At 35.3% G+C, this 16704-nt stretch overlaps 2 protein-coding genes across 2 annotated transcripts in view; both read right to left on the bottom strand.

Moving 5' to 3' along the window:
- LOC100377003 (scavenger receptor cysteine-rich domain-containing protein DMBT1-like) overlaps positions 1 to 6578 on the bottom strand; it is a 40332-nt gene extending 33754 nt beyond the window's left edge. Inside the window, exon 1 of the mRNA XM_085499017.1 lies at positions 6422 to 6578. Within this exon, the coding sequence (XP_085355143.1) occupies positions 6422 to 6578 (157 nt within the window). The remainder of the gene's footprint in view (positions 1 to 6421) is intronic.
- A 3700-nt stretch (positions 6579 to 10278) lies between these two features.
- On the bottom strand, positions 10279 to 12247 carry LOC144353328 (uncharacterized). Its single transcript, XM_078009918.2, has 4 exons — positions 12225 to 12247; positions 11715 to 11809; positions 11268 to 11380; positions 10279 to 10563 (listed from the first exon to the last, which is right to left on the bottom strand). The coding sequence occupies exons 1-4, from the start codon at positions 12245 to 12247 to the stop codon at positions 10342 to 10344; spliced, it is 453 nt and encodes a 150-aa protein (XP_077866044.1). The 3' UTR covers positions 10279 to 10341.
- Between the last annotated feature and the right edge of the window lie 4457 nt (positions 12248 to 16704).

Here is a 16704-nt window from a genome sequence, read left to right as displayed (position 1 = left end):
CACGTAATCAAGATATTTATTTATATCACAGTTCATGTGACCCAATGTACTGGGTGTGTGTGTTACTTGGTAATTTTTCTCAATGTACATTTAGTAGTTGACACACGTGTATTCATATGTAGATTAGCGAAGAGTCTGAACTTAGAGCTAGGCATTTGCCATCTTGATATCTACAAAACACTGACCAGAATTGTGAGTGTTACAAGTGCGATTAACTATAAATAGTCATGCAAGTTAGTTATCGATGACAGCACAGCAATGGTGTTCATCCATTGCATCGCAATGCTATCAGCACGGTGATTGCTACAGCGTAACGAAAATGTATAATTAGTCAGTTTTATAATGCCTTCGGAGAAAAAAATGCGTGAAAAAAAAAATATATATATTTAACAGTACACCGCTAGAAGCTGCCAGGCTAGAAGTTGTCGACATGTTGCGAGATAAGGGTGAACAAAGTTTACTTATCATTTACAACTGTATGTTTTTTGTATTCCGCTTGCATGCTGGAAGCGCCTACGTCTTGTCTGTTTTTTTGTTTTTTTTTTGTAGTTTGCGAGACTAGTTGATAGCGCTTGAGGTAAGTTAAACCATAAACCTCAGAAAACATGGTTAAACTGGGTCGCGGACTCGTTCATGTGAGTCAATATTAGATTCGGATAATTTAATTTCGGAGAGTAAATATTGATCATCCTCACATGAATTGGGTACCGCAGGAGTATTAGTGGGATGTTTGTCTGATTCAGGGAGAGGGACAATCGTAGCTTGAGAGGGCAATGGGCAGAAGTTCCCCAGTTTTGTGTTCTTTTTTATATATACTGTATTATCTGATGGGTTAAGAATGCGAATGTGGATTTTATTTTGTTTAGCGGTAGTAAGAACTCGACCAGTTGTATATCCTTTAGCTGCGGTATGGTTAGCTGCAAACGTTGTCCCAATTAGGCAATCTGGCAATTTTGATTTCAGTCGGGCCACTTGAATACATTCAGTTTTAGGTGGAATAGCGAAACTACGAGCAGCGGAAAATGTTGTAGGCGTTTGAAAACTAAATTTATTGTTTGATGTCAAATATCGTGACAGAAATGCATAGTTTACAAGACTATATTAATCATTCGGCTAGAAGCATTAATGTCACCATACTTGACATCAAACATCTAACCCAACTTTCATCCCTTCAATTCCAAGTGAATGAAAGATCAGATTTTCCTAATGACCTCATGTTTGAATATCAGCGTCATCTTACTGGTTTACATTCACTGATATCTGGATTTCTTCTCATTGAATTCATCAGTCACCAACAAGTGAGAGACACCTTGGACCAGGTAAGAACACAACTTAATAACATAGCCACCGATTTTAAAATTAACCACAACGTGTTGTCGTATTATTTTCGCCGAAAGAGTGTTATATTTCACCAAACTTCAAATTATCTATATATTCAACTCCGCATCCCATTGTCATTGGTTTACGCAGAGTATGATTTATATCGTGTTATGAACTTCCCAGTACCAACGCCAGAGAACATACGTACAAATAATTCTACTCTGGATAAATCATTTATCAAAGCTGTCAACCTTCCTGTGTATTTAGGAATTTCATCACACGACTATACATACATCGAAATTTAGGCTAATGATCTTATGCACTGTAGTGGAGATAAAGTTAAGTCATGTGATCACGCCTTTACCATATTTCAATCTGATTCTTCTTCATGCGCTCATGCAATTTATCTGGACAAACAAGACCGTATTTCGAAATTCTGTAGCGTACAAATCTTAGTAAATTATAACACTAGACCATCGGCATTTTATTTACCAAACTCAAAAGCGCTAATCCAAGGTTTGACTGCTGATACATATGTTGTCTGCCCTGGGCGTGAGACTAGATCCCTGCCTCCATGTGAGTTGTGTCTTGTAGACATGGGATGCAATTGCAAACTTACTTCCAAAGAGATATCACTTCATACCAGTTTGTTGCAATGCACAGGCAATGATACATTTCTGGTACATTATGTGGCTAATCTCCATTTCACAAGAGCTATCTTTCAAAGCTATAGCTTAACAAACGTTATTGGGAGCCAGACGTTTGTATCGAAATGGAAGGCGGAACTTCCCGACCTATCCATACTTCAACACGCATTCAACCAGTCTCTGGCAACGGATGCAGCCCTTACCTTGGATTTAGCTAAAGTTGTCAATTCACATAATAAACGGTCGATTATGTACGCCTCTAATTTGGACCAATTAGCTTTCTAATGCCGACCCAATTTCGATTTGTTTTCTACGCCTTACTCATATTTGGCGCAATTATTCTCCCCTACAATGATATTAACGATCATATCTCTAACACTGCATCTTCTGATGTTTAAGATTCGTCGCCAAGGTGGTTTAATACGACAACTTCTGATAGCCACTTCGACATCAAACATAATTCATACCACTAAGGGTGCACCTATTTTATATTTACATAGTAGCACCAGTGAGCCTATTTCGGACCCAAATATATGCAATTACCCCAGCTCATTATCATTTTCTTTTATGCATGTGGCTATTTTATTAACTACAATGGTTGTGTTCTATTTAAGTAAAGCTATGGTGTTGAAACTCAAACGACTGTTGTTTTCATCTTCTTCCATTACCCAGGGTTCCAAAACAAAAATTATCCTTGAGCTATCTAACCCCATGGAAGCCATTTCGTTTTTTGTAAGGGATAACTCGGGGCTTCCTCACATCCAAACTCAACCTCAAGTGGCGAAATTTACAATTTTTGCTAGAAGACTCTAGGGTAGAAGAAATTTCGTTACCTCCTCAAATTTAGATCCCATTCGGCAAATCCTCCAGCACTATTCGAATTCTCCAAACCCGCTACCACATTCGTATCTTGGTTGGCGATGTCCCAGTTTTCACCGAAATTTCCATCATTAATACTAAAAATCGTGAAATCGAAAACTCATACGAGCATTTGAAGGCCATTCCACCCATTGCTACCAATATTGTGACGAATCCAGCTGATCAATGATATGTATAACTATGACGTGTTTACTTATGTCGTGCAACTGTTATAGCCATACAGCGATTTTCTTATTTTTTCTACATTTTCAGCATGTTTAAAAAAAATATACTATTACTTAATGTGAATATAATGTTTTTCTAATCCATGTACAGTATGGTTCCTGCAATCTATTTTTAATTTCATATTACCTTTTCAAGTATTGTTTTAAATTACCACATATATATACTAGTATATAAAAAAAAATTGTTATGTATATTATGCATTGTTATTTTCATGTATTATTTAGATTTTATTTTGACTAATTGATCACGCTAATTGAAATTTTCCTCGAGTGAAAGACTCGCGGTCCAGGCGCATTAAATACATTTGCGGTCCCGACTCATTTGAAAGACTCGCGGTCCAGACTCATCTGAAAGACTCGCGGTCCAGACTCTTCCATTACCTCCACATTATAATCCTCCTATTCATTTAATCATCAATTTTGTTTTTATATTTTCTTCTATCTGTATTTAATTTTTTTATATATTTCTTGTTGTCTGTATCTGATTTTGTACAATTCCTATTGCATATATTTAATTTTATGCACTTCCTACTGTTTGTATATTTTTACCATACGTTGCCACGGTCCGAAAATGGGGTCATTTTCATCTTTTGTTGGACAGGACAGTGTCACCAAGTTGCATTGACGTTGTCATGACGATGCTATGGGGCGACTGGTGGAGTCCACATGCCGTCATGACAACGCATGCAAAGTATTTAGACTATTGGTTGAACGATTAACACTGTCGTTTATAAAAATGGGGGGGGGGGGTTCTAGCGTATTAAGTTAGAAGAGGACCGGGGGCGTATGGTGACGATTGTAGTTGTAATAAATATCCGGCTATACTATATTACTGGTGTCCTTGTGACTGAATGGTGCGTATAAGTGTCGAGCGATCCTCGTGTACCACTCACTGCCTTGCGAGTTACCCATTCCCCGTTACAACCACTTCCCGTATATTCAACCCGACGAACCATCCACCCATAACAACCCCTGATAGACGAAACCCGCATTGTTTACAATGTTCCAGCATTGAAAATGCTCCGAAATTTTAACACTATCTGGCCAAGACTGTCAAGGCAAGAAAAATAATTTCACTCCCAGTGCCCACTAACTTTAAGGAATTGATTGGGAAAAACAAAAGACTCATGTGCTAGTAGTGATCACAGTGAGCGTATAACCTATCAGCAGAATCTAGCACGCGAACAAAATTTTAGATTGCGCAAATTGAAACGCGCTGCACTACTATCTCAGCAAATATCAACTTTGAGTTGTGGCCGTACATCCGCACATTCTGATGTAGATGGTAATAAGTATGCCGACTATATTACTAACGACATACTAAAGATGGTTCAAAAATAATGTTCAATGTTTGCTTACAAATAGTTATTTGATGAAAATTAATGAGTTAAATTGTAAGAATCAGAGGGCGAAATTAAAAACTAATTCACCTTGTATACCTTCAAAGCAAAACAGTCCAGTTCTAGGATGTGATTAATTTTGTAAACAGAGAAGCAAACGTAATATCCAAGGAGCTGCTATGTAATTTGTCTGCTGCAGAAACAAAATATGAGACACAAAGTATGTCACAAAAATTAACTACGTTCCAACGAAGCGTACAACTTTCACCATTAAGTACATATAATGATTTATGTTTGTTTGTTTGTTTCAGAGAAACATGTAATTACTGCCGATACTTATAACGAAACACAACTCATAAGATCTGAAGGACTGCTACAATAAAAATGAAAACCATTTACTGTGTCAAGAAATGTACATTTGACAAATTTTGAATTGAATCACCTTACTGCACTGTATTGCAATAATCCAGAAACAGGTTAAAAAGGGATGTGTCAATGAAAGTGAGAATGGTTGATAGGAAATTGTCTCAAATCTGCTCTCTGCATGCAGAAAACCAGTACCTGCGATGCAGAGTTATTAAAGTGAGTGTTTATGCGTTTGTGTATAATGTAGTTTTAGAGAAAATGATACATACGAATTCAACCTTGATATCACACTTTCAAATAAAAAAAACATATTAAGTTTACGTGAATATTGTAAAACAATGACCGAATCCCGTGTATCAAATATACCGACAAATTCCATCGAACGTCATTAGTCAGTACAAATTGCGGGTGTGGGTAACGTGTTGTAAACCAGATAGAGTGCTTCGTGGTCGCGCAATCGTTCAGATATTATACTTGGGCATGTAACCATTGCGTCATTCAATAACTACATAGTCATTACACAATAATTATGTTATCATGTGTTCATTATACTCATAGGCTTACATGAGATGCAGGTGTCCCGCCCTCATCCACCTGTCGCTAGGCAACACAAAGAGGCTATCGGACCAATATTTCGGATCCGAAGTGGACGATGGGGTAGCATTGTTTTAAAAGGGGCCAGCTCACACAGTCCCCAGAGAATGGTCCACTCAATCAAGGGCAATGGATAAGTATTGTGCCGAACCAGCTCTAACCGTACCCACAAGCACGCTAGCATGAATGATGAGACCTTAATAATTTTAAGCAATAAACAGTATATTATCTAACAACTAGCAGTCATACAATGCAAGATCAGTAAACTGCAATATATACACAGTAACATTAATCATAAATCACAATTACCAATATACAGTTGTGACTCAAACAGCATTCAATGCATACAAATATCTCTACAATCCAGTGAAAACAAGCAACCGACTGTTTCTTTACAAATATAACTACACAAGCTATCAGGCATCACTATGCTCTGCACCAGTAAAGTTTCGATCGGCTACAAACTTTGTGCAACTCCTTATATGGCGATAGTCTTAATGACGTCACAATATTTACTAACCGTAATAACGTATGCCACAAAACAACTCCTACAGATAAATAACAAATCACAAGTTCAACAAAAATCAACAAATGTAAAAACTTACGCACATAAAACTAAATCAGTGGAAAGCAGCAACCATGTTGTTAACATATTTTCCGTTCAACTTGAGCAAGTGTTCAAAATTCGCGCGCTGGCGAATACAATTTTGGCGGCAAATAAACCAAAAATCAAAAATACGTCTGCAATCAAGATCCGACACGGACAATATCTCAGCACAACAACTTTGAAACAATAATTAACTCAGGGAAACCGAAACAGGAGCGGTAGGGAAATAACCCAGGGAGAGAGTGATCCCGATCACGCTAATAAACGGTTATTACATCACATCCAACTCGTCGTCGACCTCAGTATCACGGCAGTTTATTATCATGACAAGTGTGATACTCGGTTATAGCGAAGTCGGCCTATCACACACGAATCAAACGGTTTACCTCAAAGTTTCCTTTCGATTTACTCGCTTACCAGCAAATTTCACGCCGTCTTAGTTACTTGTCGATGTCCCGAGTTTACCGCACAACTCCAATGGTGACTCTGATGATTCCTCTTCTCTGCCACAAATGTTCAGCAAGAATCGATGCAGTAACTCGCCTGATTTAGATGAATTATCTCTCCGCTCACTGTAACGAAGTTCAGATTTTCCGGCCATCTTCTCATCCTATTTCTAGCGCGTTCCTTCCACCAATCCAAGAACTCGTCTCTCCAGGTCAAAGGTTGCTCACTCCAATTAGCATAAAAACTCCAAATTTAGGAAAGACATCCCCCAACCCATGTCTCGCTCCTGTACACGGTGAATTCTAACAATTTAAAATAAGCCACATACCATGGCATCGGGCAAATACCATGGCAACCAGCTCAGTTTCCACATAAATACTAACCCAAAAAGTGATCACCCAGTGAATAAACCGATAATAAAACATCACTTCGTACATCACTTAACTACTGAATAATAGTAAACTCAGTAACCTAGTCAACGCTAATACGACGTGTGACACAGGTAAATAGGGGACGCAGGCAAAATGCCGTAATTACAATGACCTAACAAATAACTCAAAATTCATGTATATGGAGTATTGAAAAGAAAAAAGAACATACATTTTCAATTTATTTGAATAGAAATACCTGGTATGGAAGCGCTGTGGGTAGCAACGACAACTCCGAGTAAGCACGCTATGGCTGCATAAACCGGCATTCTTGCTGTTGTGAACATAAGTTGATGTTGCCTTCAAGAGAATTCAGACAAGACTGATTATATCACTCGATTGTAGCATGTGGGAATATACAACATATAGATACTGAGTAACATAATCCCTGTCAGGAAATCACATATATCCTTTTGACAATATTATATTTCAGGATAAGTCTTATCTTCATGGCAATTGGATCCGTAATTCAAGTAAGTATTTAATTTCTCTTTCCTTGTAGACGACCGTTTACGGTACTTTCTCTTACTCATCAATCAGTTCTTTGTCTTCTAGACTGGCTATTATACATACTACCAGGTCAGCAAGGGCAAGTTTTGTATTATGTATTTTTTTAGGAAATAGAAATTGTGTTTTTATAATAATATTTCTTATATTGTGGAGATAAGAAGTTACTGACATTGTCAGTTGAGTATTTTTTTGCCATTCTAAATGTATCGGGAACGCAAATACAAACATTGTCGACGTCGAGTCAATAACTAGTGTTGAGTAAATCATATCATGTCATAGATTTATTTTATTAACCTTTTAAGTTCTTTGCAAACCTCCGTGTTAACGGGTCAATAAAGTGTACCTTATTAGTAATCACGTGACATTGGACTTGACAATAGTGTCGACATTTGGTTTACTTGCTTATTATTTTGTTATCTTCTAATCCTTTCCTGTACTATACATGGAGTTAGTAAAGTTAGTATTAATTAAGTTAGAGATGCAGGTTCGTGGGCACTTGGGAGTGAATTTTTTTTTTTTTTTTTTTTTGCTTTTTATTATCCAAACAGTCTTGGCTATAGACTGTTAAAATTGTGTAGAATTGTGAATAGTGGAACATACTCAAAAGACGATTTTAAAATACAGATAACAGGTGCAAACATTCTCTCTTTTGAATGCTTAGTTAGCAAGATTTGACAAGGCTGTACATAAATAATAAAAAAAGAAACTTGGTGAAAAAAAGAAATGGCGGGATCTCCATATTATGCACTATATTAAACTTTTTTACAAAAAGATAATACATTTAAATTTGGAACTGTTACAGCTATTTTAATTATGAGCATTAGCAAACTTCTTACTGAGTGAATTGTTATGCATATTAGCAATTATCTCAGCTTTCTTTTTAGTGCACACCGCAGAACTAAAAAAATAGCTCCTAGACGCTTTGACCTTTTGTTTTGAAATTATAACAAATGATTGACAATGTGTTTATCTTCAAAACGCCGTTGGGGTATTGTTTTTAGTTGAATAGTGTTACAACAATCGTACAGACAACTAGCCTGGTGTTAATTTATGCATAAACTTGAAGTAGTGAAATTTTAGCTGCTGCCCTGCAAAATTGACGACTGGTAGACAGTTTTCAAGACGACACTTTCTTCATAGTAAACAGATGTACCCATAAACCAATATTGACAGGAAACAGAAGCATGGTTTAGAAGCTATTTTTTTAAATCACTTTTGACCAACAAAACTCATTTTTGTGCATATTTCAAACTACAGTGTCCATAACAAAAAAAAATACTAACACAGTTTTAAAATTCATACAACAAGCTTTCCGAAAATATATAATTTTGTGCTCAATGGAGGTCATCTTGGTTTCCTAATTAACTAATTAAAATACCTGTCATGTAAACTGCATCTCTACCTTAAATCTATGTAAGCGCAATTGATTCGAAAAAGTGTTGTATTATATATCAAGTAAAACGTCGCTATTAAAACTTAAACACAATAGTACATTTCTATCAAAAAATAGGTGGTATCCGTTATCGAAATACTTCGCTCGGCTAGGTAAAGCCAAGAATATTCCGCCCATCGAATTGTGTGATCGGGAACGTTGTATTAGAGAAACGTCCACCGCCCACTGTTCCATGGTTGTAATTAAGCAAAGATTAAAAACAGATTCGCCACAGTATTCCAGTATTAACATTGGTTTCGATGTTATTTTCCCCAATATATTTTCATTCCGTTTCATTTTTACCTCTGTTTAATATTAACGTTTTTAGCGTTTTCAAAAGACTGTGTTTTTCAGTGAATAATTAGGTTCCGATCTTTAGCGGTTGTATTTTTAAAACAGTCATCAACACTAACAAATAATACATATCAACTGCACCGACCATATAGTACATTTACTTTAACTTTGTATTTTCTTTAATAAATAAGTGAGCCATTCTGGGGTATGTATATACAAACAGCCAAATTGCAGTGTTAAACACCAATGAAACTGCCAACTAGGTTGGCACTGATACTGATTGATACTGAGGTAAAAACTTGACATATGTTTATTCTTAAACAAAAATCCATAGCCACTGTGCTGTGTCAGCAATAATGTGGAATCATACATTCTGTTTCACCTGTGACAAAATGGTACGCCCTTCTTCCAGTTCCACGGTGACTGTGAAATTATTAAGAAAACACTAAGCAGTGCTGATATCAATTATCGTATAGCAACATTTATAAGTCCAAGAAAACAAAACAACTGACGGCTGCCACTGCATGAAAACCCTTTAATACTGACAATATTCACTGTGAATACAGTAAAATCCATGTTCTATATAGAAAGTATTTAATCTGAATAACTGGTGAATATTGGCAGTATTATTAAGTATACGTACTCTTTTTGACCAGTAAAATACTTTGCCTGAATTCAATCGGATTCATCCATGAAACATTTCTGTATTCATATGTGTTCTTATTTATCAGAAACAAGATTATGCTAGTATATCGTCTGTATTTCCTCGGATTTATACTGTTTAGTACTATTCCCCAGTTATTAATGATACACTAGGTTTTCATAATATGCTGAAAATATGGGATCATATTGCTTGCCATTTTTCCAGCTATCTATCTGTCAACTTTAACTTTTTAATATGCCATTACCATGTGATAAGTTGTTTATTGTAAATTTATTATTACTGTACTGTATAAGATGTTATTTTCACTGGGATTTATTTTTGCTGAAAATGGTTTTTAAGGTCAAAAAAAGGGAAAAAGAGATTTTAACTGATATTTATTTTGGAAAAAATTGAATAAAATAATCTACAGTGACATATTGGGATATATATTCATTTCTTTTGGGATAGTGGCTGAAATAATTTACTTTCACACACGCAATTTATAACACAACTCTGTTTACTACAAGGAACTGTCACAGTTTAAATTTCTTTATTAATGCAAGAATATCAAATTTTGAAAAATGTAAAAAAAATGTAAATGTAAATATATTTAATCAATATCAATAACTAAATTGCGTGGGTAGTATGCGAGAGAAGCCAATCTCATATCCAAAACTTTAATTAGGTCATTGAGTTTCTGTGCTCTCCAGGGAAGCGATTTGAAAAAAACCTCTTCGTCTCCATCCTCTTCATTCGACATCAATTCGCTCTTTACATTTTTCCATGGCTCTTTCTCTTTTTCTACTAAAACTCTCTCCATTCTTTCCATTGTCTGCAACACAAATTAATAAGATTATGTTATTTGCACATGGACAAGAATTACTTTAATTTGCCTGTTCTCTGAGACAGAATGGAACTGAAATCTAGTTCAGAATTCAGTGTACAGGAAATCAATATGTCTTCCACTTATAATTGCTTCATAGAGATGCAAGTGAAATCGTACAAAAATGCTTAATTTGCCAATATTGTCAAAAGCAAATTTGCTGCTGAACATTCTGGTATGTCTACTTTGAAACATAAAATCATAACTTGTAAAAATGGTTATTTCAAAACTAAAGCAATACACACTTAAAAATGAGTACATGAAATTGCAAAAAGAAAGGTACTGCAGATTTCTTGATAGATGTTTACACTGCGGCATTGAATCTATGACATTATTACTCTTCAAGAGCGCCCCAGTGTCGTTTCTCTTGTGCTTTTACCCACAATGCAACCTGTACATTTATTCACTTTACTGATTAACACAAAATGTGACATCATTTTATGTAGAATAGGAATACTATGGCTAATACTATTTTTATTCTCATAACGTGTTGCTAAAGTGGGCAGTTTAAACTTGACCAAAAACCTTTAAATGAAACAACACTCTAGTCACCTTGAACATGGAGGTAATTCTCTGTTTACCTCCATGCCCTGAATCAGTTAGAATTACTTTCTTTACATACTGTCTTTCAACTGATAGTGAACTTTGGCTACCTGCCATCTGTTTGTATGACCTCGCCTTCTATTTTTGTTCTTTTTCTTCAAATCAGGATCAACATTTTCTCCGTACCTAAGTCTACAGTTTTCATAAGTTCTGGGGATTGCAACTGTAATTGAGAAAAAAATTATTATTATACTATACAGTTTTGGTTCAAGAAATATGTCAGCATTAGACCACCTAAATCTTGATTCAATTGAAGAATGCAATGTGTGGTTTGTGTCTGGCAATCATTAAAGTGTGACATAATTCAAATTATTCTAAACTCTAATTCAATGCATCATTTCACACTAACCTAACTTTATAGGAAGATATGACCCAACTTATGAGAAGATATGATGACAAAAATCTTAACACGTGAATTTTATAACAAATGAACAATATTTTTTTTAATGACTGGATGATAAAAGCAATGAATATAAAAAAAACATGTGAATACTCACTCTTGTACTCATTGGCAGTGTATCTATCCCAAAACTTCAACGACAATTCAGAAAGTATTTTCTCTCTTGCTTCCACATTATGCTTTGTGTTGCATCTAGAATAGAAATTTTGCAATAAAAAATGTTTCAAGTTTAATTCTAAAAGGGAATGCTGTTACTGCAAGAATACACCAAAATATTATTCTCTATGACCCCATACGACAACTGCTCCACATACTAAAAAGAACAAAGAAATTACTAATAATGACAACTTTTATCCCACCACACTAGGTTACTGACATGAATTTCTTTGTGTGGTATTGTTCTGACTTGTGGGCCTTTTATTTATAGAGAATTCAAACTAAAAATTACTCGCAATGTGTATGGAAGTCATTATTATACATTTACTGATGATTTATTCTTAACTTTTACATTGGAATGCCTGAATACACAATAAATTAACCTTGTAATGACTTAAAAATAGAGAACTAAAAATTCTCTATTGGACATATATTTGTATCTGGCACTTACCCATCAGGCACTCTAAACTGCATTTCTTCACCAGACTTGACGAAAAGACTTCTTATTGTAGCCTAGTGCAATAAGACAAAAATTCAATGAGAAATTTAGAGTCATTACAATATTCAAATTAAAACAAAATTACAGACTTGGAAACCCAGAAAGCAGATCTTCTGCAAAACTATAACTGAAATATCAGATTTCTTGTTGCTGTTGTTGTGGTCAGTTAAATGACTTACTGTAAAATACTTTGAATTAATTTTCGCTGAAGGAATGATTCAGTGAAAATAAAATCAAGCAAATATATCTTTCCATACATTTTCATACAAAAAACACCTGAAAAGTCTTTTCAGTGAAAATTAATTCCAAACAAAACAAAGTATTTTACAGTAGTGGAGAGGATTTCTTGTCGGAAAAAGGCCAACACAACATAATCAAATCAGTAAGAGAAAGATATATAGACCTCATGATATACGTAAAGTAATATCAGATGCTAAAAAAGTAAGCACATCCTGTTTCACATGTGGCGCCAGTCGTACATATTTCTGGGTCATAATCAAATGATTTCTGTTTGAGAACAGACAAGTTACATTGATGTCATTTAAGATCATCTTTGTAAAAGTGTTATTGTATTTAACCGCTGGCTCATTCGAACATATTTGGATAATGAGGACTGTCGTCCTTTACACAAAACTTTAGTTTGGATGACAAAAACCTTGATAGATAATGTTCTTAATTTGTATGCGGCATTGTAACATAAAAGTAAAGGATTAATTATAATTACATGTTGAAGAATATCAATTCAATCAGGTACATATACAAACATACAAACATGAAACACGAGATATCACCAATACGCGTCGTCACTGTAAGCAGACGAGCTTCTCGTTACACCACGTCACACTGTAAGCAGACGAGCTTCTCGTTACACCACGTCACACTGTTTAAAGAGAAAGATATATGAACCCCCAAAACAATATACGGCATCATTGACCTGGTGTTCTTAGATATTCCCTAAACACTGATTACTCCGCTATTTTGAGATAACCAATCATTTATTTTAGAAACCGTTTTTTATTTCCATATCAATGATCGAGTTAATCGGACTACTGTAATATCTTGAATGCTAAAGGCTGACTGCAGTGAGTTGTGTATGCAGGCTTGCAGTGATGATAATAAGGCGAATCTCCTGAATTCTTTAAGCTTACTGCCTGAAATTCTCCCGTTGATCTGACGATATTTTAGCACTATGTACCTATAAGAGTTGATGACACTCTCTGTATACATACAAGAGTTTAAATTGTAGTTCATATGTTTATCATCGCAACAGAAAGATAGAAGGCCTGCTTATTGCTATTGAGAGAGGAACCCACACAACCATATCGGACAAGGGGTTCTTTCACTGCTAGAATGGGGACAATACAAAACAATAGTACTGGAAATGAAATACACATATACCAACATATCAAGTTGAAGCTCTTGACTTTAATACCTCTCAAAATATTTACGACAAACAAAGCACAGAATAATACAATGAAAACAATTATTAAAATAGGGGATTGTCTAGGGGGCACCGCTGATGGCAGGAGATCGCAGAGAAGTTCATACAAGTTTCACAGAATGATGATTGAAGCCTGTATCACTTGTCTCACAATATCGCAGCAGCAATAAACAGGGTACACAGTTGAAATGGTGGTCCACAACTGTCCTCAGTGTAGCCTATTTATAGGTATAAATTCAGGTACACCACCTGGGTTCCCACATGAGCCAATCAGAATGTGGTCTTGCTAGCAGCTGTCTCACATGGGCATGTCAGTACAACAGAGTACACCTGGTAAATTCCAATTGTCCTTCCAGAGTTGTAAGCAAGTATGACCTGTCAATCACCTTTATGACAGTTATCACACGGCAATGCACCGTTTCTTCCTATGATTCCATGCAAACTTATATTTGCAGGGTTTGAGGCAATATAAGAAAACATAGAGTACAGGATGCTAACAAACGCAACGACCCTGCTCATTCCAATGTAAACAAACTAATTTTGCTATGACCACACTCCACTCCCTGGTTTGTAATATTTTACAAAGCTTTGTTTCATGCACTCCTGTAGTTATGTCGTGTTTCTGAACATTGTACTCTGGATAATACAACTGTACATTGTTCGATAGGTCTTTTCTAGCATATCTTTCATGACTAATTTTCTTTTATATTACGCGATTTTACCTTATTTCTTAGAATATGTCACAACTCTACACTGTCGCCTTGTAAAATTTGCTAATACCCAACATTCTTAATCCCAGGTATCGCCTCTGCTGGTATCATCTTGTCACCCCAGTGGTGACCTTTGACGATAATAGAATATGCACTGTTATTTTCTCATACTCAAAGTATGCCTCAGAATTTCAGTTTCAGAATTGATTCAGATTTAGTTGTTTCTCAGCATCCACAATGTCGACGAATTCACCCAACATAATCAATATAGAGGCAAAAACGATATCTTGACTCAAATAAGAACAAATCTTATGTATATCGGGTTGTTCAGATTTTTAATTTTGTTTTAAATTCCAATTATTACATTCTAGAGTTTTTATAAATTTGCATGAGCATTGATTACCTGCAAATACGTATAAATCTGCTCAGCATGTTAACATTCGAACCGACTACATGAGCATGCGCAGTTTCGACAGTGTCGTTTTAAGGTAATGAACATCGTCCGCCGGAACAGGACAGTTTAGATTGTTGAGAGTAAAGTTAAATTATGATCATTTATAAAACTGTGTTCCTTTCACACAACTTAAACGTAATTTGATCACATTCCACGCCGACTTGTGACATTTTTTAGCAATTTATCAACCTTTTATCGTCGACATAGATTAATCGGATATGCTGAAGTCCAAATTGAAGGAAAACAATTGTATATATTGGAATGTACATGCTATACAATGCCACTATGTACAATTGGTTTGCCTTATACTTGTTTGGAATGCATGCATTTTTGAAAAATACGTCCTGCATCCTAAGTTTCAATTCGAAATTTATAATCTAGCTGGAAATTTTGAATTTAGAAATTAACGAAGAAAAGATGATTGTCTAGTAAGAAACTCTCTAAAGCAGGATTTGAATGTTTGCAAGACACTATAAAACAATTACCAGCATAATAATTATATATAACAATTAAAAGTAGTTGTATATAATATACGAAGCTCAACACGTGTGTTATATACAACTATTTAACGAGTTCTATATCATCAGTGAATTACACGGATCTCTCAACCCGACTTTTGATGGCACAATTCAAGGAATTCAACTATTCTATTCTTTTCATTTTATATAACAATTAGAATTAACATCATAACTATCTATCCACGACACTAATGACGACATTTCATCAGACGATGTCTGCGCGATGGACACAAATATTAAAAGAGATCGTCATGGGATGTTATATCAGCAAGCTAGAGAATTTCATCTCCCTTAGTCATAATTTGAACAATTCTCAATACGACATCAGTTTGGAAGTAGTTCAGGGTAATTCCGACGTATGATATCGTTGTTCTTGCGTTACACGCCGAATGCTTTCTTTGTATACTAAATGCCCACCGTTTTGTTCACTGTTCTAAAAAGTGTACGGTAGCATTGCAAGATTCGCTCTGTTATAGCCATTGACTGACCCGGTACTCAATCTCGATTTATCGTACTGTTCACCTCTACAGTGAAAATGTTGCCTAACTGTAAATGGCAGTAACTGCCTCATAATAGTCCAATATTAAAAAAGCCGGCGACTGTTGATCAACGCGGATACGAAATACGAGACATTACCAATGTGTAAATAGATAATCGATGAAATTTTTGAAATATATCGAAGAAGTCAAATTCGGTATTTAGTGCACTTCGCGAGCAGATCAAAGCTCCCATTCATGCTTGGTACTGCGAGAGCGCATTCGGATGTGGGAAAATCACTGTTCATCCGCAGCCCATTTAAATGTTAAATACATTTAAATAAATACTTATCGTTTTCTTGTTGCAAATTATTTAATATGCCAAATATGTGCATTACATTTACATTCTATATAACAACATTCGTTATAACACAAAATATTTGAAAAAAACAACCAGTAAATACTGACATCGACCGCCGGCATCTGACACTTCGGGGACGAATAGTTGATATTTGCATGTGACATAATGCGGAACAATCTGCAGCCACAACACATAACTTTATAACCTGATAGATGTACAATTATCTTGGAAGTATACGCTATATGTGAATTATAGCAGTACATTCGTATCTTACAGTCATCATTAACATTAATTTGTTTGGTTTTCCAACACAATTACGAGAACTGAATATTGTCGTGTGATTTATAATACCAGCGAGAAATATTGATAATTATGTTTTCTTCTGTTTAATATTATCGCTAATTTGCATATAACATACAATTGAAAATGATTAAGCATTCATATGTTCATATGGCGATCAACGTATTGTTCT

Source organism: Saccoglossus kowalevskii, chromosome 5 (assembly GCF_978046115.1).
Source record: "Saccoglossus kowalevskii chromosome 5, keSacKowa6.1, whole genome shotgun sequence".
Lineage (NCBI taxonomy): Eukaryota > Metazoa > Hemichordata > Enteropneusta > Harrimaniidae > Saccoglossus > Saccoglossus kowalevskii.
The sequence above is the reverse complement of the archived record's forward strand: the minus strand, read 5'-3'. Positions and strand labels throughout refer to the sequence as shown.